We start from the raw sequence: 19,568 nt of genomic DNA, 5'->3' as shown, positions 1-19,568 counted from the left end.
GATTCTCCCTCTTCACTGATGTTTCTCTCTCTCTCCCCCTTCCTCTCTGACATCAATAAAAACACATTTAAAAAAGTAAAAATAATCACTTTGATGCGAAGGAAAGAACAGTAGACATGTGCAGCAGCACCAGGCTCTGCTCTCTCCCGGGAGCGGCACGCCTGAGGCCACGGTGGTTTGGTGGCCGAGCGCTGCCCGGGGCCATGCAGTCCCTCGGCCTGGAGCCTGGAGAGCTGAGTAGCCCTGAGGGTGCGATCTTGAATACAATGAGGTAAACCCTCGGGGTAAGTATGTCCAGAAGCACAACCTGAAACGCAGTCTTACTGGACCTTTCCCGAGGTGAGGGGCCCGCCTCCTCCCCAGGAAGGCTGGCAGGGGTTCGGTTATGGCTGGCTGAGGCTGGTTGTTGTTAATGGCTGTGTTGTGCCAAAGAAGTCGTTTTTTTAAAGTTTGTGGGAATCTGACTCCACTAACCAACCAGGAGCATGCCCTCTGCGACGCAGGCCGCGGGCACCGTGCGGAGAACAGGGCACGCACCTCTGGACGAACACGTTGCTGATGCAGCCCTCAAAGTCACTCCCGCCCAGACGCAGGGACCTCTGGGAGCTTGGGGAGCCTGGCAGCCTCTGGTCACTTTTCAGCAGCTGGTCGTCGACGAGCAGCCGGAGTCTGAAGGGGAGAAAAGCAGAACAAGCTGAGACGTGCCGGGAAAAGAACCTCGAGGCCGCTGACTGTCTTCAGCCCAGACTCAGCGTCTTTGCGTAAAATAACGCGTTAAACTGGACGTATTTTTAAAGAGCATTTACATTTGTTCCATGTGTTTCTCCTGCACCTACTTTTATTAAAGCGTCTACACACATGGAAGTGCATGCGTCATAAGCAGACAGCTCAATGGGTTTTTGCAATGTGAATACACCAATGTCCCTGGCACCCCAGTAAGAGCTGACCAGCACCCCAGGAACTGCACTGTCACAGAAAGCTGTAGCACCTCCTTTCTCGTGACGCCCGTTTTATTCTCCCATTTTGAGTGTACCACAGTTTATTGATCCATCTGATGCTGATTAATTTTTAATGAGGAATGATGTAGAACCAGGAAGGAGGCCCACACGTAATAGTGAAACAGCCTCGGCCTTCAGGACAAATAGCTCACAAGGAGCGTACGAGAAGATCCCGCGAGATGGAGGAAAGGCCGCATCTCAGAGCTCTGGCCGGCGGGCCCCCACTCACCCAGCGCTGTCACTCATCACAGACACGTGGTGCAGGGCGCCGTCTGAGTACTTCCCTGGAGACTTGAAAATCGGGCGGCTGCTGTCCCTGGTGCTGACTTCAATGTGCCCATCTTCCAGGGCGACCTGCAGGCTGCTTGTCTGAAATCATTGTAGAATATACCCATCAATGCAATGACTTTACCCTTAAGGATTATACATGCATCAGTACTGAATTTATTATGAAAACTAGGTATAGCCCGTCCGGCGTGGCTCAGTGGTTGAGCATCGACCTATGAACCAAGAGGACACAGTTCCATGCCCGGTCAGGGCACATGCCCGGTTTCAGGCTCCATCCCCAGTGTGGGGCGTGCAGGAGGCAGCCAATTGATGGTGATGTTTCTCTCTCATCTATGTCTCTATCTCTCTATCCCTCTCCCTTCCTCTCTCTCTAAAATCAATAAAAACCTATTTTTAAAAATTATGTATAAAAACAGGGTGTTTTGACCCAAATGTTTTGATTTTGTTATTTCGATCTAAAGGGTATTTTTAAATATTTTAATTCCATGTTTATGAATATAAGAATCTTATGCAAATTATTTCAACACTGATGAATTTATCAAAAGCATTTTATGGGTCTACATTCATAAACCAATTTAATTTCTTCATCAGTTACACAAAACAGTTAAACCATTTCTAAATGTTCCTATTTTCACTTTTATTCTGCTAAAGTTATTTTCATCAGATCAATTCTTTCCTGAGTAAACTCTAGAATAAAGGGTGAATTAATCTTTTCCTTCATGTGATTAGAACAATGATCTCTTCAGTCATTATACTTATTTTCTGGTCACCATCTCTAGGAAGCTCAATTTTCCAATGTCAAATTGCGGATCTAAATTCCGGCAAGATGATTTACTTCTTTCGTCAATTCTTTTTTTTTTTTTTTTTTTTAAATATATTCTATTGATTTTTACAGAGAGGAACGGAGAGGGACAGAGAGCCAGAAACATCAATGAGAGAGAAACATTGATCAGCCGCCTCCTGCACAACCCCCACCGGGGATGTGCCTGCAACCAAGGCACATGCCCCTGACAGGAATCGAACCTGGGACCCTTGAGTCTGCAGGCCGACGCTCTAGCCACTGACCCAAACCAGCCAGGGCTCGTCAATTCTTAAAAAAGATATGTGTAGTTTTAGCAGCTGTCCCTTTAACTTTGTTGACCTTTTCTCTACCAAGCACAATTTTGCAGTTTCCAGCAAGATGTAATCGCCAGTGACTTTAGTCTAAGCTAAGTGTGAGGCTGTAGCCAGGCCAGTTTCATTTCATGCTGGTTTTTCTTCAGTTGGGAATATTCATTGTGAATCAGATAACAGAATGCTAATTGACAGGCATTTCTTAGGTAACCACTTTGGAAGCTGAAGGCCATGTTCCCAGGCTATTTCTCAGGGTCCTGCGTTGCCCAGGACTGATCTCATCGTTACTGAGCCAGTCACTCCCCCATCTGCTTCTGAGCGTCTTGTACACTGTGTTCTAAGTGTCCTGAGCTCAGCAGAAGGAACAAGTGTTGGTGTCAAGAGAGTGGATCAAAACATCCTGTTTTGATGGAAGATCCACTCTCACAACCTAAATGTTAGCATGTGCTTCTTTAGCGCTGGTTTTTAATTTTTTTAAAATTGATTTCAGAGAGGGAGATAGAGAGATAGAAACATCAATGATGAGAGAACCATCCATCGGCTGCCTCCCGCACGCCCCACACTGGGGATCGAGCCCACCACCTGGGCTGTGCCGACTGGGAATTGAACCGTGACCTCCTGGCTCACAGGTAGATGCTCAACCACTAGCCACACCGGCAGAGCTTTCGCATTAGTGTCTGAAAAAAGATCTCCAAAGGCCGACGGGCAAAGCGGTGAAGAGAGGAAAGGCTTTCTGCTACGACGGGCACAGAGGCAGCCGCCACCTTCCGGTCAGCAGGTCCAGGTGCCGCCGTGTGTGCTGGAAACCCGAGGAGCAGCCCGGACGGCAGCAGGCCACTGCTGCTTCCACTCAAATCCCACGGGTCCCACAGGGTTTCTGGGTGGTACTGGTCGTAACTGCTCCCGCCGAGCGCCCTCAGGGCACAGAGGACACCTCCTTGTGGAAGACAGTGCCTGTGGCTCTGCTGTACACAAACAAAGAGCCAAGACGGCTGTCCTCCCACTTCCCAGGTGCAAAGGGTCCGATTAGCTGCTGCAAAACGAAGAGCCACCTCTCATGAAATCAGAAGGAATAGCGGGGGCTCATTCCGACGTTCCCCTTAGACCGAAAACGTGAAGCTACGTTATTACTTATAACAGTGATAATCCACCTCGACTCAAAGAAAAAATCAGAAGAGAATGAAAACAGCCCACGAATACACACGAATCCAATTCCGTGAACTGTAACGTACTTTCCCAACCTGATTTCCTCTCGGACCTGCCCCCACGGAGGCTGAGCTACGCAGTGGCGTTTACCACGTGACGGCAGACACAACGCCCAACTAATTTACGTTCAAAATCTCTCTGCGGTTTTGGACGCCAAACCTCGAGTCAGGTTCAAATCGCGTGCAGTATTCACGCAGGACCCGTACCCCGGCCGGATGCTGCAGCAGGACGCCACTGGGCTGGAACGTCTGGAACCCGAAGGAGGCCTGGACCTGGCCGGGCGGCGGGAGGTCCAGGGGGGTGAAGGTCATCTGTCCTCCCCTGGAGAACGAGGCGGTGCGCACGAGCTGGAAGGCAAGCGCGGGGTGGGCGACGGGCACGGGAGCCGCTCCACGGCTGGACTCAGCCCGTGCTCCGTGCCCTCCCAGAGAGCTTGCTTTTCTGGGGGACAATGGATCCGTCACCGGCAGGGCTCGGTGAGTGTGGCTGGTGTCCCTCCTGGCCTACGAGTCTGAGGAGGCTTTGCACGTCTGTGGGGCGTGCGTATGAGTGAGCCAGGCCTCACTGGCCCACGTGCTACCAGAAAAGGGCCCACAGCTGATGTGGTCACGGGTCCCAAACACGGGCTGGCTGGGCGCACTCCCCTGTTGAGGCCCTGGCCCCTCCACGCACCTTCCAGTCCTCCGAGCACTTCTTGGTCACTCCCACGGTGTCGTTCAGCCTGACCACGCCGCTGGTCTTCTTCAGGTTCTTCATGCAGCCTCGGAAAGCAGGCGTCGAAATGTTAAACCTGATTTGGGACACGATCGAGGACAGGGATGTACCAGGCCAGGCCAAGCCGAGAACCCAGAAACCAGGGTGTATTTCCGGGTCATCTGTTCTCACGGGATTTTATTAAGCTACTGATTCTGTGATGCTGGGACAATCCAATTCCTTCCTGTGTGATTTGCATTCTCGGCGTTAGAAATGAGCACCACCGCCCGGCTGGCGTGGCTCAGCGGTTGAGGGTTGACCTATGAACCAGAGGTCGCCGGTCTGATTCTCAGTCAGGGCACACGCCTGGTTGTGGGCCGGATCCCCAGTAGAGGGCAGTGTAGGAGGCAGCCAATTGATGTTGATGTTTCTCTGTCATCTATGTTTCTATCTCTCTCTCCCTCTCCTTCCCTCTTTCTCTAAAAATCAATAAAAACATATTTTAAAAATGATCACAATAGTGTTGACAGAAGCATAGCCAGTGTCCCCACAAGGGAAAGAGACAGAGAGAAACAACATCTAGAATTGCTCCCTCTCTCACCTCCCCACGAGTCATGGCAGTTCATGGTGAATAGAAAGTATATTAATACGTCAAGATACTAGAAATATTACTAAGCGTGTATTAATGACTTCACAGGTAAGCAGTTTGCTGGAGCCAGGCATGCTCTAGAAAGCTCTATGCTCTCTTCTCCTGTCCACTCTACGCTGACCGCAGAAGAGGGGCTGTTACTTTCGGTCCCAGACAAGTGTGAAGGCGGGGGCTCAGCACTGAGCCGCTGCCAAGCCGAACATCAGGAAGCCCTGTCTGGTCTCACGCTGCATCCGCCATCGTAACTGTGCTGGAAGGGGTGGGTGTGCGGGTTAAACACGGGGATGCACAGGAGGTGCCCCGAGCCGTGTGTGGCTCGTGGCCGTGAACACCCAGGAGGTGTTCCCCGGGGGCAAGATGGCGCTGCTCGAGGGCTGCGGGCTCTGGAGCCAGACCGCCTGGGTGCGAGTCCGGCCTCTGCTGCCTGGGCAGCGACATCACCTCTCTAGCCTCTGTTCCTCACTTACACAACAGGGCCGTGTAACCTGTTTCCTGGTTAGTTTAAATGAGTTAGTGTGACCCCCTCAACTGGTGCTTGGTACAGAGCAGGTGTAAGGACAGAAAAAAAGGCCTCTCTCTCTCTCTCTCTCTCTCTTTTTGTTCATCCTCACCCAGTGATATTTTCCCATTGATCCTCAGAGAAAGGGGAAGAGAGAGGGAAAGACAGAGAGAAACATCGATGTGAAAGAAACACGTCCATTGGTTGCCTCCTGCACACGTCCCGACCAGGGCCCGGGCCGAGGAGCCTGCCACCCAGGCAAGTGCTCTTGGAATCGAACTTGGGACCCGTTGATCTGCAGGCCAGTGCTCTATCCACTGAGCCACACTGGCTAGGACTCCTCCTTTTCTTTGCTGTAACCTTCCCCCATTTATGAAGAGCACATGGTAATTAACCCCACGATTGTTAGCTCCTCCAGTTCAAACAGCTCCTCTGTTCAAACTGCAGGACAAGCTAAGCTCCTCTCGGGGTTAGATTCTTGCATCCCCCTCCTCCCTGCTGTCTGCACACGCAGGGATAAGTGGCACCCAGGAGCCTCTAGGTGGTAGAACGTTCCCTCCCCCACCCCCCCTGCAAACACGCCTCTTGAACTCTTCATACCTTTCGCTCTAAGCTTGTTTTACAGGCTGGGGGAACACCGAGAAGGTACTTCCCTTGACACCTGCCTGCACTGTCTCCTGAACAACAGACCGCTATAATCTGTCAGGACAGCCCCCCCCCCCCCCCCGCCATGTCTGCTCCACTTCAGGCCCGAATCCTCCGCCCTTCCCTGTCGCTTCGTAACAGCCGGGGCTTAAAAGGGGGAGCCGCCCTGTGCTGATTAGCAATGCAGGGGCCTGTCCCTCCCCAGAAGGTAAAAGAAACTTCCGCCCACATCTCTTCCTTTAACTGTGAACTCTGCACAGCCCGCGTCACCGGCCAAACCCGAACCCAGGGACTGGAAGTAGCAGGTACACTCAGCAGGGACCCCGTGGGAGTGCAACCGTTTGGCGAGAGCCACTTCTGCAGCAGCTCCTTTCACGTGGCATTTCCTGCGGTCCGGCTTCTGGCTCGGTCTGAAGCTGGACTCACATAAAACAGGAACACACAGGAGCCAGCTGAAGCCCAGGCAAATATTTGTGTTTCTTACACAAATGATGTTCCAGAGAACCACAGCGTCGATCTCATGTGAATCCCTAAGGCAGCTCATCTTCCTCAGGGGCAGGGTGTCTGCGTTCATTCTTATTCAATTCATTATAAGCTGTTTAGTGGCATGTAATATGCATAAAATCAAATTTCATTACAGGAAAAGGAAGGAACGAATCCCCAATGGAACTGCAGCCCGAGCTTAATTATCCTAGAAAGATGGCTTCTGCCTCCCGAGAGGAGGAAGGTTTGAATGGACTCCTGGGGCTTGTCTATTCGTACATCCAGACCCGTCCTCTCTGGCATCTCAGCATTTTAGACCACCAGCATCTCCTGAGGCCCTTCTTTTTCCTTTTAATATTCAGAGGTTACACAGGTTACCTCTGATCTACAAGGTTTCTTCCAGTTCAAAAACCTAAGGAAATTCACTCAAACGCCATTGGAGGGCTAAGGGTTCTCTGCATTTTGTCTTTGGGGCTAACCTACAACGTTAAGCCAAAGGTTGGTGCCTCCTTACCAGGATGGACAACACCTTACAACCCACATCTCCTTCCGACTGGCGGGTAAATCGGGAAGGTTAACTGGCCTCAGGTCACGTACGAACGTCTCGTGATCGAGCACCCTGGGACTCGCTTAGTCAGAGGCTGCACTAACCCTTCAGGGTGTCTTCTCCCCGTACAGGTTGTCAGCTACCTCACACCCCTTCTGAGGACATCCACAAAATGTCCAAGCTTTTTAAAGTACATTCTCAACGTATCTTTCCTCCCTCCGATCAAGCTTTACGTCTTTACAAATGAACCTAGTTCATTCATGTTCTCTAATCTGAGAAACAAACTTAGTTCATTCATGTTCTCATAACCTGAGGAACAGGCTGCACCCGCTCCGTACTCGGTAACATCGGCAGGGGCGGGAACACAGATGTGCCCTATGTTCTTTTTAAAAATATTTTTTACTGATTTCAGAGAGAAAGGGAGAGCGAGGGAAACATCAGCGATGAACACAGAAGCGTCAAAGAGACCGTCAGACCTCAGAGGGAAGGCGGGGAGGACGGAGGGGTGGAGGTGGGGGAAGAGAGCCACCAACGTGCATGCGTGCACAGGAGCAAAACCAGTGGACACAGAGGTGGAGGTGAGGGTCTGTGCTGGGGGCGGGAGCGGCTGGGAGAGGGCAGTGGGGGAAGGAGACATACGTAATACATTCAACCATAAAAAATTAAAGGAAAAAAGAAACATCAATGATGAGAAAGAATTATTGATCGGCTGCCTCCTGCACGCCCCGCACTGGGGATGGAGCCCACAACCCGGGCCTGTGCCCTGACCAGGAATTGAACCGTGACCTCCTGGTTCATAGGTCAACGCTCAACCACTGAGCCACGCCGGCCGGGGGTGCTTTATGTTCTTGAGATGTTTCCCAAAGGCAGCCCCCCACTCCCAGCCCGGCCTGTGGGCACGGGGCGCCTGGGCCCGCACATGACCTTTAAGGGCCCTGCGCCACCGCCTCCATTTTAACGGGCAGTGTTGGCACCACCTTATTCCTGAGCCTTCTCCCCTCCCAAGAGTGACCATGGGGGGGGGGCACAGCTCCCCTGCCCCCCTTCCAATTGGCCGGTCCCACCACCCCGTGTGTAGAGCCTGCGTCACCCTAACCCTGACACTGTCGGAACCGAAAAGCTAGCTCTTCGTGGGGATCTGTCGCTGGGATTAAAAAGGCAAACCCATCGGAGGCAGTCACACCACCGAGAGGCAATCTGCTGCCTTAAACAAATCATCTTACCTTTCCCTGGTGGAAAGCGGGATGCCTCCCAGGTAATACGTGTCGAAATCAAATATTTCCCCTTCAATCCTAATGCTCTGGGAACTCCCCACACTTATCCACATCAGTCTCTGGGTTTTTCCAATTTTGATCTGAATCTGAAATGAATGAGAGGCGAGTCAGCCAGCAGCGGGAAAAGAAGCCCTCTTCACGGTGCTTCAGGGCTACGTGGTCTCGTCTCCCTTCGCATTCATGACATTCGGCTGGGAGTGAGCTGCACAAACTATACCATTAACACGTTTTAACAGAGATGTTGGAGCGAGTCGTGTTTTACACATGCCACACACACGTTCTCCATCTCCTGCCCAAATGTCCACATTTTAAAGGGACGTGCCGCTCAGTGAGTGAGTCCACCCGGTAATAGGGAAGAGCTTGGGCCGGACGTCAGTGAGGGCGGAGGACACGTAAGGATCCCGGGAACGGCCTCGGGGACGTACCGAGTGGTCCTTCCCGTTGCTGATGACGTCTCGGATCCCCTTTTCTTTGGGCGGCTCTGCGTCCAGCTTGTACCGCACCCGGAGGCTGCCGTCCTCGATGTTGAGGGAGATGAAGCGACTCTAGAGCAAGGAGACAGTGCTGACAGCCGGGACTCTGTTTAGGGAGCTGGCGGGTCACAGAGCCGGGAGACAGCGCCCAGGACAGGACTGTGTCCAGGGAGATGAGGACCAGGATCAACACCCACGACCAGGAGACGCGCCAGAGGAAGGGCTGAGCGCTGGCACGCAAGTCCTCCGGGTCCCGGCTGCTCTCGGCCAGCTGCCTCCTCAGTTGAAGTGACAGCAGCGCTGCAAGGCCAGCTCCCGGCTGGGCCTTGGGGTGCACGCTGAGCCTCGTCAGCATCGTGTGTGGTGGTTGCTGGCTCAGCCCCCTCCCCTCCCGCTTCAATGTGGGGTGCTTTGGGGATCCCGCACAGGACCTCTTCCTCCCGCACTTCCCTGTCCCGCGATCTCAGACACACCTGCGCTCCGATTCAGGTGTGCCCGTGAGGCCCAATCGTCTCCATCGGCCTCCACCTGTCTGCCCGGCACGGGCCCGCACACCTGCCTCCGCCGGTTCTTGCTGCCAGGCCCCCCCAGACACGCACACCCAGAACCTCTCTCACAGGACCCCGACCCACAGGCCTCCCACCCGCTGCTGAGCCGTCCATGTCCCCGCCCTCACCCTGCTCCCTTTCCTTCCTCTCTCTTCTAATCACTGAGCCAGCCACACCCAGGAGTCACTCTTACTCTTCCCTCCCTCATCCAGTCCACTCTGCCCAGGCCCAGCATTCTTAGCTCCCCCCGTCAGGCCTCCTGGTCACAGCCACAGCTCCTGCAGCTGACTGCACGGCAACAATGTGCTCTCCCCCCCATGTCCACGATGTTCCCCCATGCCCACGCTGTCCCCCATGTCCACGCTGTCCCCCATGTCCACGCTGTCCCCATGCCCACTGTCCCCATGTCCACGCTGTCCCCATGCCCACGCTGTCCCCCATGCCCACGCTGTACCCATGCCCACTGTCACCATGCCCACGCTGTCCCCCATGCCCACGCTGTCCCCCATGCCCACGCTGTCCCCCATGCCCACGCTGTCCCCATGCCCACGCTGTCCCCATGCCCACGCTGTCCCCCATGCCCACGCTGTCCCCATGCCCACGCTGTCCCCATGTCCACGCTGTCCCCCATGTCCACGCTGTCCCCATGCCCACTGTCCCCATGTCCACGCTGTCCCCCATGTCCACGCTGTCCCCATGCCCACGCTGTCCCCCATGCCCACGCTGTACCCATGCCCACTGTCCCCATGCCCACGCTGTCCCCCATGCCCACGCTGTCCCCATGTCCACGCTGTCCCCCATGCCCACGCTGTCCCCATGCCCACTGTCCCCATGTCCACGCTGTCCCCCATGCCCACGCTGTCCCCATGTCCACGCTGTCCCCCATGCCCACGCTGTCCCCATGCCCACGCTGTCCCCCATGTCCACGCTGTCCCCATGCCCACGCTGTCCCCCATGCCCACGCTGTCCCCATGCCCACGCTGTCCCCATGCCCACGCTGTCCCCCATGCCCACGCTGTCCCCCATGCCCACGCTGTCCCCCATGCCCACGCTGTCCCCATGCCCACGCTGTCCCCCATGCCCACGCTGTCCCCATGCCCACGCTGTCCCCCATGCCCACGCTGTCCCCCATGCCCACGCTGTCCCCCATGCCCACGCTGTCCCCCCATGCCCACGCTGTCCCCATGCCCACGCTGTCCCCCATGCCCATGCTGTCCCCCCATGCCCACGCTGTCCCCCATGCCCACGCTGTCCCCCATGCCCACGCTGTTCCCATGTCCACGCTGTCCCCCATGTCCACGCTGTCCCCCATGCCCACGCTGTCCCCATGCCCACGCTGTCCCCCATGTCCACGCTGTCCCCCATGCCCACGCTGTCCCCATGCCCACGCTGTCCCCCATGCCCACGCTGTCCCCCATGCCCACGCTGTCCCCCATGCCCACGCTGTCCCCATGCCCACGCTGTCCCCATGCCCACGCTGTCCCCATGCCCACGCTGTCCCCCATGCCCACGCTGTCCCCCATGCCCACGCTGTCCCCATGCCCACGCTGTCCCCATGCCCACGCTGTCCCCCATGCCCACGCTGTCCCCCATGCCCACGCTGTGCCCTCATGAATCCGTGTTCCGCTCTGCAGCCAACGTGGTCCGTGTGAGCAGGTGCTCTCCTGCGCTCAGGATAAAGCCCTAACTCCCCACCAGGTGCTCTGAGGCTCTGACCACCGTCGGGTCCAGTTCTCTGGTCCCTCTGGCTCTCTGTGTCCCAGCCACACCGGCAGCCATCGCTCCCCCAGAGCCTCGGCCCTTTCTACGTCTGGGCCTCCTTCCTGCCCCTCCCCCACATGGGTCACCCTCCTGCCTCTCCCCTTTGCACACTGTCCTCTGCTTGTCCTCCGGGTCTCAGATTAAGCACCTTTAGTTCAAAAAAGTCTATTCTGTGACACATCCTCACGTCTCCTCCAACATTCCCTCCCTATGGTCATCACCATCGTGTGACATCATTAGCCAATCAACTAGCATAACCCATCAACTAGCATAACCAATCATTAGCATAACACATCGACTAGCATAACCCATCAACTAGCATAACCAATCATTAGCATAACCCATCAACTAGCATAACCAATCATTAGCATAACACATCAACTAGCATAACCCATCAACTAGCATAACCAATCATTAGCATAATACATCAACTAGCATAACCAACATTAGCATAACCCATCAACTAATATAACCAATCATTAGCATAACCCATCAACTAGCATAGCCAGTCAACTAGTATAACCAATCATTAGCATAACCCATTAACTAGCATAACCAATCATTAGCATAACCAATCATTAGCATAACCCATCAACTAGCATAACCAATCATTAGCATAACCCATCAACTAGCATAACCCATCAACTAGCATAACCCATCAACTAGCATAGCCAGTCAACTAGCATAACACATCAACTAGCATAACCCATCAACTAGCATAACCCATCATTAGCATAACCCATTGACTAGCATAACCCATCAACTAGCATAGCCCATCGACTAGCATAACCCATCCATAACCCATCGACTAGCATGTTGTGCTTCATGTTGGTCTTCCCTCCTAGCACCCGAGACCCCTGGGGCAGGAACCTGTTGGTCTTGGTCCGTTTGCATCCGCATCGTGGTGCCAGGCATGTACCTGAGCCAACCGTTTCCTCGGAGGAAAGATGAGGCCGGGATTTCTCCCGTGGGGTTGACGTTGGCCCCGGCACAAACCCTGCTGGTAGGAAGCCCTCTCCCTGAAGGCTTCCGAGTCCTTCTCTGGGAGAAAAGTCAGCCCAGCGGGACCCTCAGCCGCCCTAGGAAGCCAGTCAGGGGTCCACCACTCATGACAACAGAATAACCTCAACTCACGGACAGGAAGGAGCCAGCTACAGAGCACAGCAGGTCTCAGAGCACGCTCTCCTGTCTGGTTGCTGACGGCATCTTGTAAGTCTCCTTCTAACATAATGAGTAGCGTTTCTGGCTCTGCCTCAAAGGCTTTCACGCTGTAGCACAGAGGACCCTGCTTCGGGAAAGAGCCGCCTGGCCCTGAACACGCTGTGGACCTCCAGGCTCTGCACCTCCAGGCAGGTCAGAGCCTTCCCAACCCATCAGCCTTGGCATCTCCTGGTGGGTCCAGACCAACCCAGAGAGACGAGTCGGGCCAGGCCTGTGACCCCACCTTCAGGTTGAAGGGCCTGGTAAGATCCCAAGTGCCTTGTGAACCCACATTCTTAGACCGGAGATCCCCATTTCTTCAGAAATGCTACCTGATGGAGCAACGACAGAAGGCTCTTCACAGCGCAGACAAGTCGAGCCCACCCACCAGCAGGTGGCGCTGATGATCACCTGTAGAGTGTAGACGCAGGGGTCCTCAAACTTTTTAAACAGGGGGCCAGTTCACTGTCCCTCAGACCGTTGGAGGGCCGGACTATAGTTTCAAAAAACAACTATGAACAAATTCCTATGTGCACTGTGGGCCCGGGACAAGTCGGCTGCTAAGCAGGACAGGCAGCGGCACCTGGTGTGCCCGATAAATGTCCTCGGGGGGCCGCATGTGGCCCGCGGGCCGTAGTTTGAGGACGCCTGGTAGAGCATCGCCTTGGACTTTTCTCCACCAGGAGACTAAGGAATGGCCTCTAGGGATCTCAGGTACTTGATAAGAGAGACGCTATCATGTCTTAGACAGTCAAGGGTCAGGTTGATGAAGACACCCCACACACCCTGCAAGAGTCGGACCAAGATGCAAACAGTCTAGCTCCCAGAGATGCCAGGAGGTCTTCACATTTCTAATGCAAAGTCGTTTTAGGCAGTTATTAGGCAAACAGTCATTTCCAAAGAGTGAAATTAATGAGAATCGAGTGGGAAAAGGGGTGACTTCTCCCACATTTTGGTAGCATGTTCTCAGGTTCCTGATTCCTTGCCTTATTAAGACACACCTTCCCACAACCAGCGAAAGTAGGACTGGGCCCCGGGAGAGGATGCAGGTCACATGTGCACCGGGTCTTTCAGACCGAGTTGGCTGTTTATAATACCCAGGTACCCCAAGTTGCTCCGTTGAATGGACATACTTGCTAGTAGTTAGATGCTTGTTATAAATTACCTGGTTTTGTGCGAAGAACAGCAACCCTCTGTCCACAGTGGTCTGAACCGTCTGGCCGAAGGTGGGGAAGGGAGCGTGTGGCTGAGTTGGAACTCGAGCATAGCCTGTGCCTTCAAAGTAATTCTTGTCTGACTCCTCCTTCCTCCTGTCAACACCAACCAGCACAAGTGAGAACAGGGCAGCAAAGGGTGGTCCGCAAGCGTGTTTATTAGTAGGAGGTGCTGCTGTCTGGGGAATGGAGCCAACACATGCAATCTAGTCGTCAAGCTTCTTTAAAGAAGAGGAAACACCTTTAAAAGCTGAAACAGCCAGCATTTCTCTGGAGGTACTCTTACATCTTACTAGAGGCCTGGTGCATGAAATTCGTGCGGGGAGGCGGGGTGAGGAAAGGGTCCCTCAGCCCGGCCTGCACCCTCTCGCAATCCGGGACCCCTTGGGGGATGTCCGATTGCCGCGGGATGTAAACTGGCAGTCAGACATCCCTCTCGCAATCCGGGACTGCTGGCTCCTAACCATTCACCTGCCTGCCTGCCTGATCACCCTTAACCACTCTTCTTGCCTGCCTGATCGCCCCTAACTGCTAGCCTGCCTGCCTGATCACCCTTAACCACTCTTCTTGCCTGCCTGATCGCCCCTAACTGCTAGCCTGCCTGCCTGCCTGATCACCCCTAACCACTCTTCTTGCCTGCCTGATCGCCCCTAACTGCTAGCCTGCCTGCCTGATCACCCCTAACCGCCTCTGCCTCAGCCCCCACAGCGGCATCTTCCTCTGGAAGAATGTCCGAATGACGTCCGGAAGGTCATTCGGCTGTCCGATCTAATTAGCATATTACGCTTTTATTATTATAGATGATAATTAAACACCAGCTCAGTAAAGATAATATTCAGGAGTCCCTTTGGAAATATCTACTTAGGAAGAACTTGAAACGTACAAAAATTATTAACGTGAAATACAGTAATTTTATTCCGAATAATAAAAATTCAGTCTGTTAGGATTAGAACATCCCAAACCTTTTGACCAGAGGGAAGGAAGGTCAGGAGCTCCAGGCAGAACTTCCATTAGGCCCAGGTGTCAGTGTGCCCAGAAAGCCACAGTGTGCTTTGTGGGCCACTTTTTCCCGTTTACAGTTAATATATACTTCTGTGCCTAAATCAGGTACCATCCTACACGGAATGTTTTGTGGTAGGAGGCACCAAAAATGTAAGAAAAATTTACTTATTTTTAAATTGAGAAAACCTGATCAACCTAACATATTTCACAAATGGAGGAAAAACGTCTACCGGTTTTAGATTTTAGGGACGGCCTAGCATGGTGCACGCCAGCGTCCTTGAAGAACTGCTGGCCCAAAGCAGCCTGTGACATCAACAGCAAGTTACCCGTGTACAATACCTGCAAGTCACACAGATCACGGGGACCGAGACAACGCTCCGAGGCCTGGTTACCTTCGACAAGGCTCCACTTCGGTGGTGTTGAGGTTGAACGTTTCTCTGAAGTTGTACAAGCTCAGGACGTTCTCATTGAGGTCATCCAGCTCAATACAGCCTTTGTATGGAGGGAATCTGAGTCTTCGGGGGAGCTGAGGAGGACGAAACAGAAGTCTACTCACTGAGCAAAGGACAAGGATCAGGCTGGCCAAGAATAGTACGAACCTGGCACTTCTCACCACCAACAGAGCAACAGGAGCTAGGAAGGGGGACCCTGGAGCCAAATGCCCTGGCTTCACTGTTAGAACTGTATGACTTTGGGCAGGTTACCCCACCTCTGTCTCAGCTCCCTCACCGGAGAAGTGGGAATGATAACGATGCTTTTTAAATGAATATACTGAGCATATATCACTGTGCAAGGAAGTACTCGAGTGCTGGCTATTACCCCCGGGTGAGCTCCGAGAATACAGAGTTAAACCCATCTCCGTATAATTGGTAAGTGGGGACAAGAGGCCATCACACCAGATAACAAGGTCCATGCTCCACTCAGGGAAGCAGCACCTGCACTTACTGTGAAGTCAGGTGGGTAGCCCCCCACGTAGAACACCACGTTGTCAGGGTCCAGATTGAGGAGTGTGTTGCTGTTCCCACCATCTATGTCGTAGAACTGAGCTGTTTCTGGTTTATTGGATGTGGCTTTTCTGGTGTAATTAAGCCTTGCAAACTGGTAGATTCTGTTTAAAATTAAAGTAGATAGCAAGTTTATATAAAAATGTATGCACACGTGAAAAAAAAATCAAAGCCAAGATTCTAAAAGTGGGGTTCAGCAACACGTGCGATGGAAGTTTGGGGGCGGCAGTCAGCTGTTTAACAAGGAGCCGCGGTCTGCCGGCCGCGTACCTCTGGAACTTGACCCGGTCCATAACCGCCTCCTGAGTCTCACTCCTGGTCAAGGTCTGGTCCACCTGCAGCTCGGCCTCGCGGTCCCCCAGGTTGTAGACACACCTGAGCTGGCCGTCCACCACGGCCATGCCGATGTAGTCCCCGGAGGCCTGGGGCAGAAAGTCCACCTCAGAGCCCTGGACACACGCATGCTCTCAGCTCCCATCCCAGCGAGTGCATCTCCAATCACTCGTGGGTTCACACAGTGAGCCTTGGGGGCCGAACAAACGAGGCGCATCCTCGTGGGAGTGACACGACAGCACACCTCACATTGCTAACGCGCGAGCGGCCTTTGCTCGCGGTGTCGTGCACTCATGTCCTACACATGATGGTTCCATGAAGCCCTCATACTGCTGCCCTGGGCACACGGGAGAGGGGCTGACCTTTGGCCCCAGGTGTGCATGTGCTCACAGGTGCACACGTGTAAGGCCCCTAGCTCTGCGGCAGGTAACAATCCAGGTCTGACGGAGGCCCCGTGCACCGTTGAGGTGGCGGAGCCTGCTGGCACGCTGGCTGAATTTCCTCCGGCTGTGCCGATGGCACGGCCCAGCGGGGTCACAGCCCAGCGGGGTCACGGCCCAGCGGGGTCACGGCCCAGTGGGGTCACGCGCCCCAGAGCCCACATTCCTTTAAAAACAGGAGAAACGCCAACGCGGCACTCACGTCTCTGTTGCCGAGGTACATCACAAACATATTCTCTGTCCCTCCGTTCTCCACGGACTCGGGTCTTTGGAGAAACAAGGAGAGAGACGTGTACCCCTTCAGGTCGTCCAGGTCGCTCGGCAGCCGGACCTCCACGCCCGACTTCCCGTTGAACCTCATGGGGATGGCGACCTGCGAGGGCGGGACCGCGGCGTTAGCGCTGTTCCAGGGGGAAAGCGGGTGTGCAGAGCGGCAGCGCCTGGCTCCCCAGCTACTCCTTCTAGCACGAACCACCGCTCCCAAGCCGTCTGGTAAGGAACAAGGGGTGTGAGGCCTCCTCGCCCCACATGAAAAAGCACGAATGATCCAGACGTGGAAGCATGGAACAGACCGTTAAATGTCAGAGGGCAGGTGGGGGAGGGAGGTGGGGGGGAGAAGTCAACCAAAGACCTTGTGTGCACGTATGCATAACCCATGGACACAGACAACGGGGTGGTGAAGGCCTGGGCAGGGGGGCAGGGGGGCTAGAGGGGGCCGATGGGGGGGAAAAGGGTGAACAGGAGAAAGGCTGAGGGATCTGTGCTCCTGTGACAGAAAATTGCTGTCACCCACGTCCAGAACACGCCCGCGCGGCAGGAACTGTCCGTCCCTCCTGAATAAAGGTGACTCCACCTCGTTCCGTCACAGCGGGACGCAGGGCCTGGGCAGCATCGCACCAGCACATTCTGACCACAGAACCTGCCCCGAGCTCGCGTTTACCCAGCCCCGTCTGCAGATACTCGGGGGAAGAAGGCAGTCCGGTCCCCAACCCCCCCGACCATCAGCGATGACAGGAGGCAGCAATCAAGCAACCGAAGAGTCAGGGCAAGCAGGCAGCGGGCTCTCGGGGAAATAAACGCTCTGCTTCGGTGAACGTGGCGACTTCTCCGAGGAGGAGCTCTGGAGCCGCACGCGGGGCGCACCCACCTTGTTCGCCGCGTCCCTGGCCTGCTGGATCAGCTCCCGGATGTGGTCCACGCTGTCGGAGATGTTGCCCAGCGGTAACAGCTGCTGGTTGATGCTCTCGATCTTGCTCAGAAGATCAGGCAGCTTGTTGGTTAGCTTCTTCACTGTTGGTGAGATGAGGACACACACGGACGAGTGAGAGTTGAGAAGGCTAAACACAGATGCTCCTGGCGACAGCATTTGTTAAGGGGGGTGTTTGGGTCCCGAATGTCGAACCGGAGGACTCAGAGACCTTTTCTAAGCACGCCCGGGATTTTATTCTGCAGCCACATGTCAATCATCTTTCTCGACCACTTTAGGGAAAATGCATCTTGGTTTTCTAACCCTTAAGCTCAATCGTGATTCAGGGACCCCCTCATGAGTCATTACATCTATTATAAAAGGGGGGTCCACAACGGTGTGAAGGGTCCTGCCTGGTCCTCCTAACGAACAGAGCACCCGTATCTTTGAATGAGTTATTCGAAACTCACGTTTAATCTCTAAGATCACACTGTGTCAGGGAAGAACTTAAAGTGACCAGAGCACAGAATGAGGGGGACCGTGGGTCGCCTCCCTGGCCCCGGACGCCCGGCACCTGAGCTGTCCGCCTCGGTGAGCGCCTGGCTGAGGTCTTCGCCGCGGGCGCTCCCGTACGTGTCCTTAATCCTCCCCACGTCCTCCTGGATGGGGTGCAGCCCGCCCAGGACCGCGTCCGTGATGTCGTTGGCACTTCTGACCATGCTCCTGGCGCTGCTGATGGTGCCGTCGATGTCGTCTAACGCACAGAGACAGGGCGGGTGAGTGTCTGAGCCACCCAGCAGGGGGGGCCGGGCGCCGGGCGGGGGCTCAGGGCACGCGGACCTCTCGCCATCCCACGAAGGTCGTCGCGGAAGGTGGTGACATTGGTGTGCATCGCCCCCTTCTGGACTGTCATCGTTTTCAAAGTTTGCTGGAGGCTGTTCAGAGCCGGGCTGATTTCTGAAAGGAGAGGGAGCGCGAAGGCAGTCGTTCGGTGGGTTCTGACCCCGCGTGGTGCCAGTGGCCCGGAAGCAGCCGGTGTCTGCGCAGCGTGGAGCGGACCTGCATGTAAGGGCCCGGAGGCGCCACCGCTGTGCACTGGCACATGTTTATCGAGTGTCTGAGGGACTGTGAGGGACGAACAGCTGAACGCATAACGCAGACAGGACGCCTCTCAGTCTCAGAGCGAGAAAGGCAGGCAGTACCCCAGCCTTGTGCAAGCAAAGCACACACGTAGGCACTGCTCACTGCTGCTCATTTCCACACCGGGAAAGAGCCCCATCCAGAAAATCCTGTGCGGGGAACAGGCTCACAGACACCCCCGGGGGCAGAAAACAAAAGGGAAAAGGGAACAACGTGCTCAGCAGCCCAAGCCTGTTGGAACCCCGACCCTCGCTTCTTAGCGCACGTTTTGTGGGAGCACGTGACATGCCAGAACGTGTAATTCTTGGAATCTGCCCGGCAAACGATTACATGCCAACACAGGAGTTTGGGGACAGCGAGCCGGGTTAACTGAAAGGAAGTTTTCAAGGACAAAATCTGTAAGTAAGAAGCCCTCATGTTTCACAGTGGCAGTGGCTTTTGGTGCTTGTAATTGCTAAGATTTCAGGACGTAAGAAATGTTCTGGCAGCTCCCCAATGACCTGACACGAATGATCTTCACCTTAAACAAGAAACCAGGGTGTGGGAGAGGGGAGGGGCCCCTGGGGGCAGGGGGGACATCTGTAATACTTCCAACAAGGAAGATAAATTAAAAGGAAGACACCAGGCCCGCACACGCGTCTGTGCTGTGTGGTTCCCGGTGTCATGGCCACAGTAGGTTCCATTCAATCGCCCCAAGGCCAGGCCTGTCGCCCTCAGGGCTCACCTACGTCACGAGGCTCCGGTTCAGTCAGTTCACGGGGGACTGCTGGGCAGGAACACCAAGTCTACAGACCGACCACGCGTTTACCCACCTGCCCCGGCGCTGGGATCCAGGAGGGCCTTTCTCTCCTGGGTGCCTCTCCCACCCCCAG

At 54.7% G+C, this 19,568-nt stretch overlaps 1 protein-coding gene across 1 annotated transcript in view; it reads right to left on the bottom strand.

The window, feature by feature from the left end:
* The window catches only part of LAMA3 (laminin subunit alpha 3), a 157,270-nt gene that overhangs the window by 13,244 nt on the left and 124,458 nt on the right, over positions 1–19,568 (bottom strand). Inside the window, exons 53-66 of the mRNA XM_080686795.1 lie at positions 18,397–18,513; positions 18,131–18,310; positions 17,518–17,660; positions 16,573–16,743; positions 15,868–16,019; positions 15,539–15,701; positions 14,986–15,119; positions 13,543–13,687; positions 8,821–8,940; positions 8,345–8,481; positions 4,278–4,395; positions 3,812–3,952; positions 1,228–1,367; positions 538–669 (exon numbers count right to left, since the gene is read on the bottom strand). Of these exons, the coding sequence (XP_080542921.1) occupies positions 538–669; positions 1,228–1,367; positions 3,812–3,952; positions 4,278–4,395; positions 8,345–8,481; positions 8,821–8,940; positions 13,543–13,687; positions 14,986–15,119; positions 15,539–15,701; positions 15,868–16,019; positions 16,573–16,743; positions 17,518–17,660; positions 18,131–18,310; positions 18,397–18,513 (1,993 nt within the window). The remainder of the gene's footprint in view (positions 1–537; positions 670–1,227; positions 1,368–3,811; positions 3,953–4,277; positions 4,396–8,344; positions 8,482–8,820; positions 8,941–13,542; positions 13,688–14,985; positions 15,120–15,538; positions 15,702–15,867; positions 16,020–16,572; positions 16,744–17,517; positions 17,661–18,130; positions 18,311–18,396; positions 18,514–19,568) is intronic.

The sequence above is a fragment of the Plecotus auritus genome, assembly GCF_963455305.1.
Source record: "Plecotus auritus genome assembly, chromosome: 8".
NCBI classification, from domain to species: domain Eukaryota; kingdom Metazoa; phylum Chordata; class Mammalia; order Chiroptera; family Vespertilionidae; genus Plecotus; species Plecotus auritus.
This window is presented reverse-complemented; position numbering and strand designations above follow the sequence as displayed.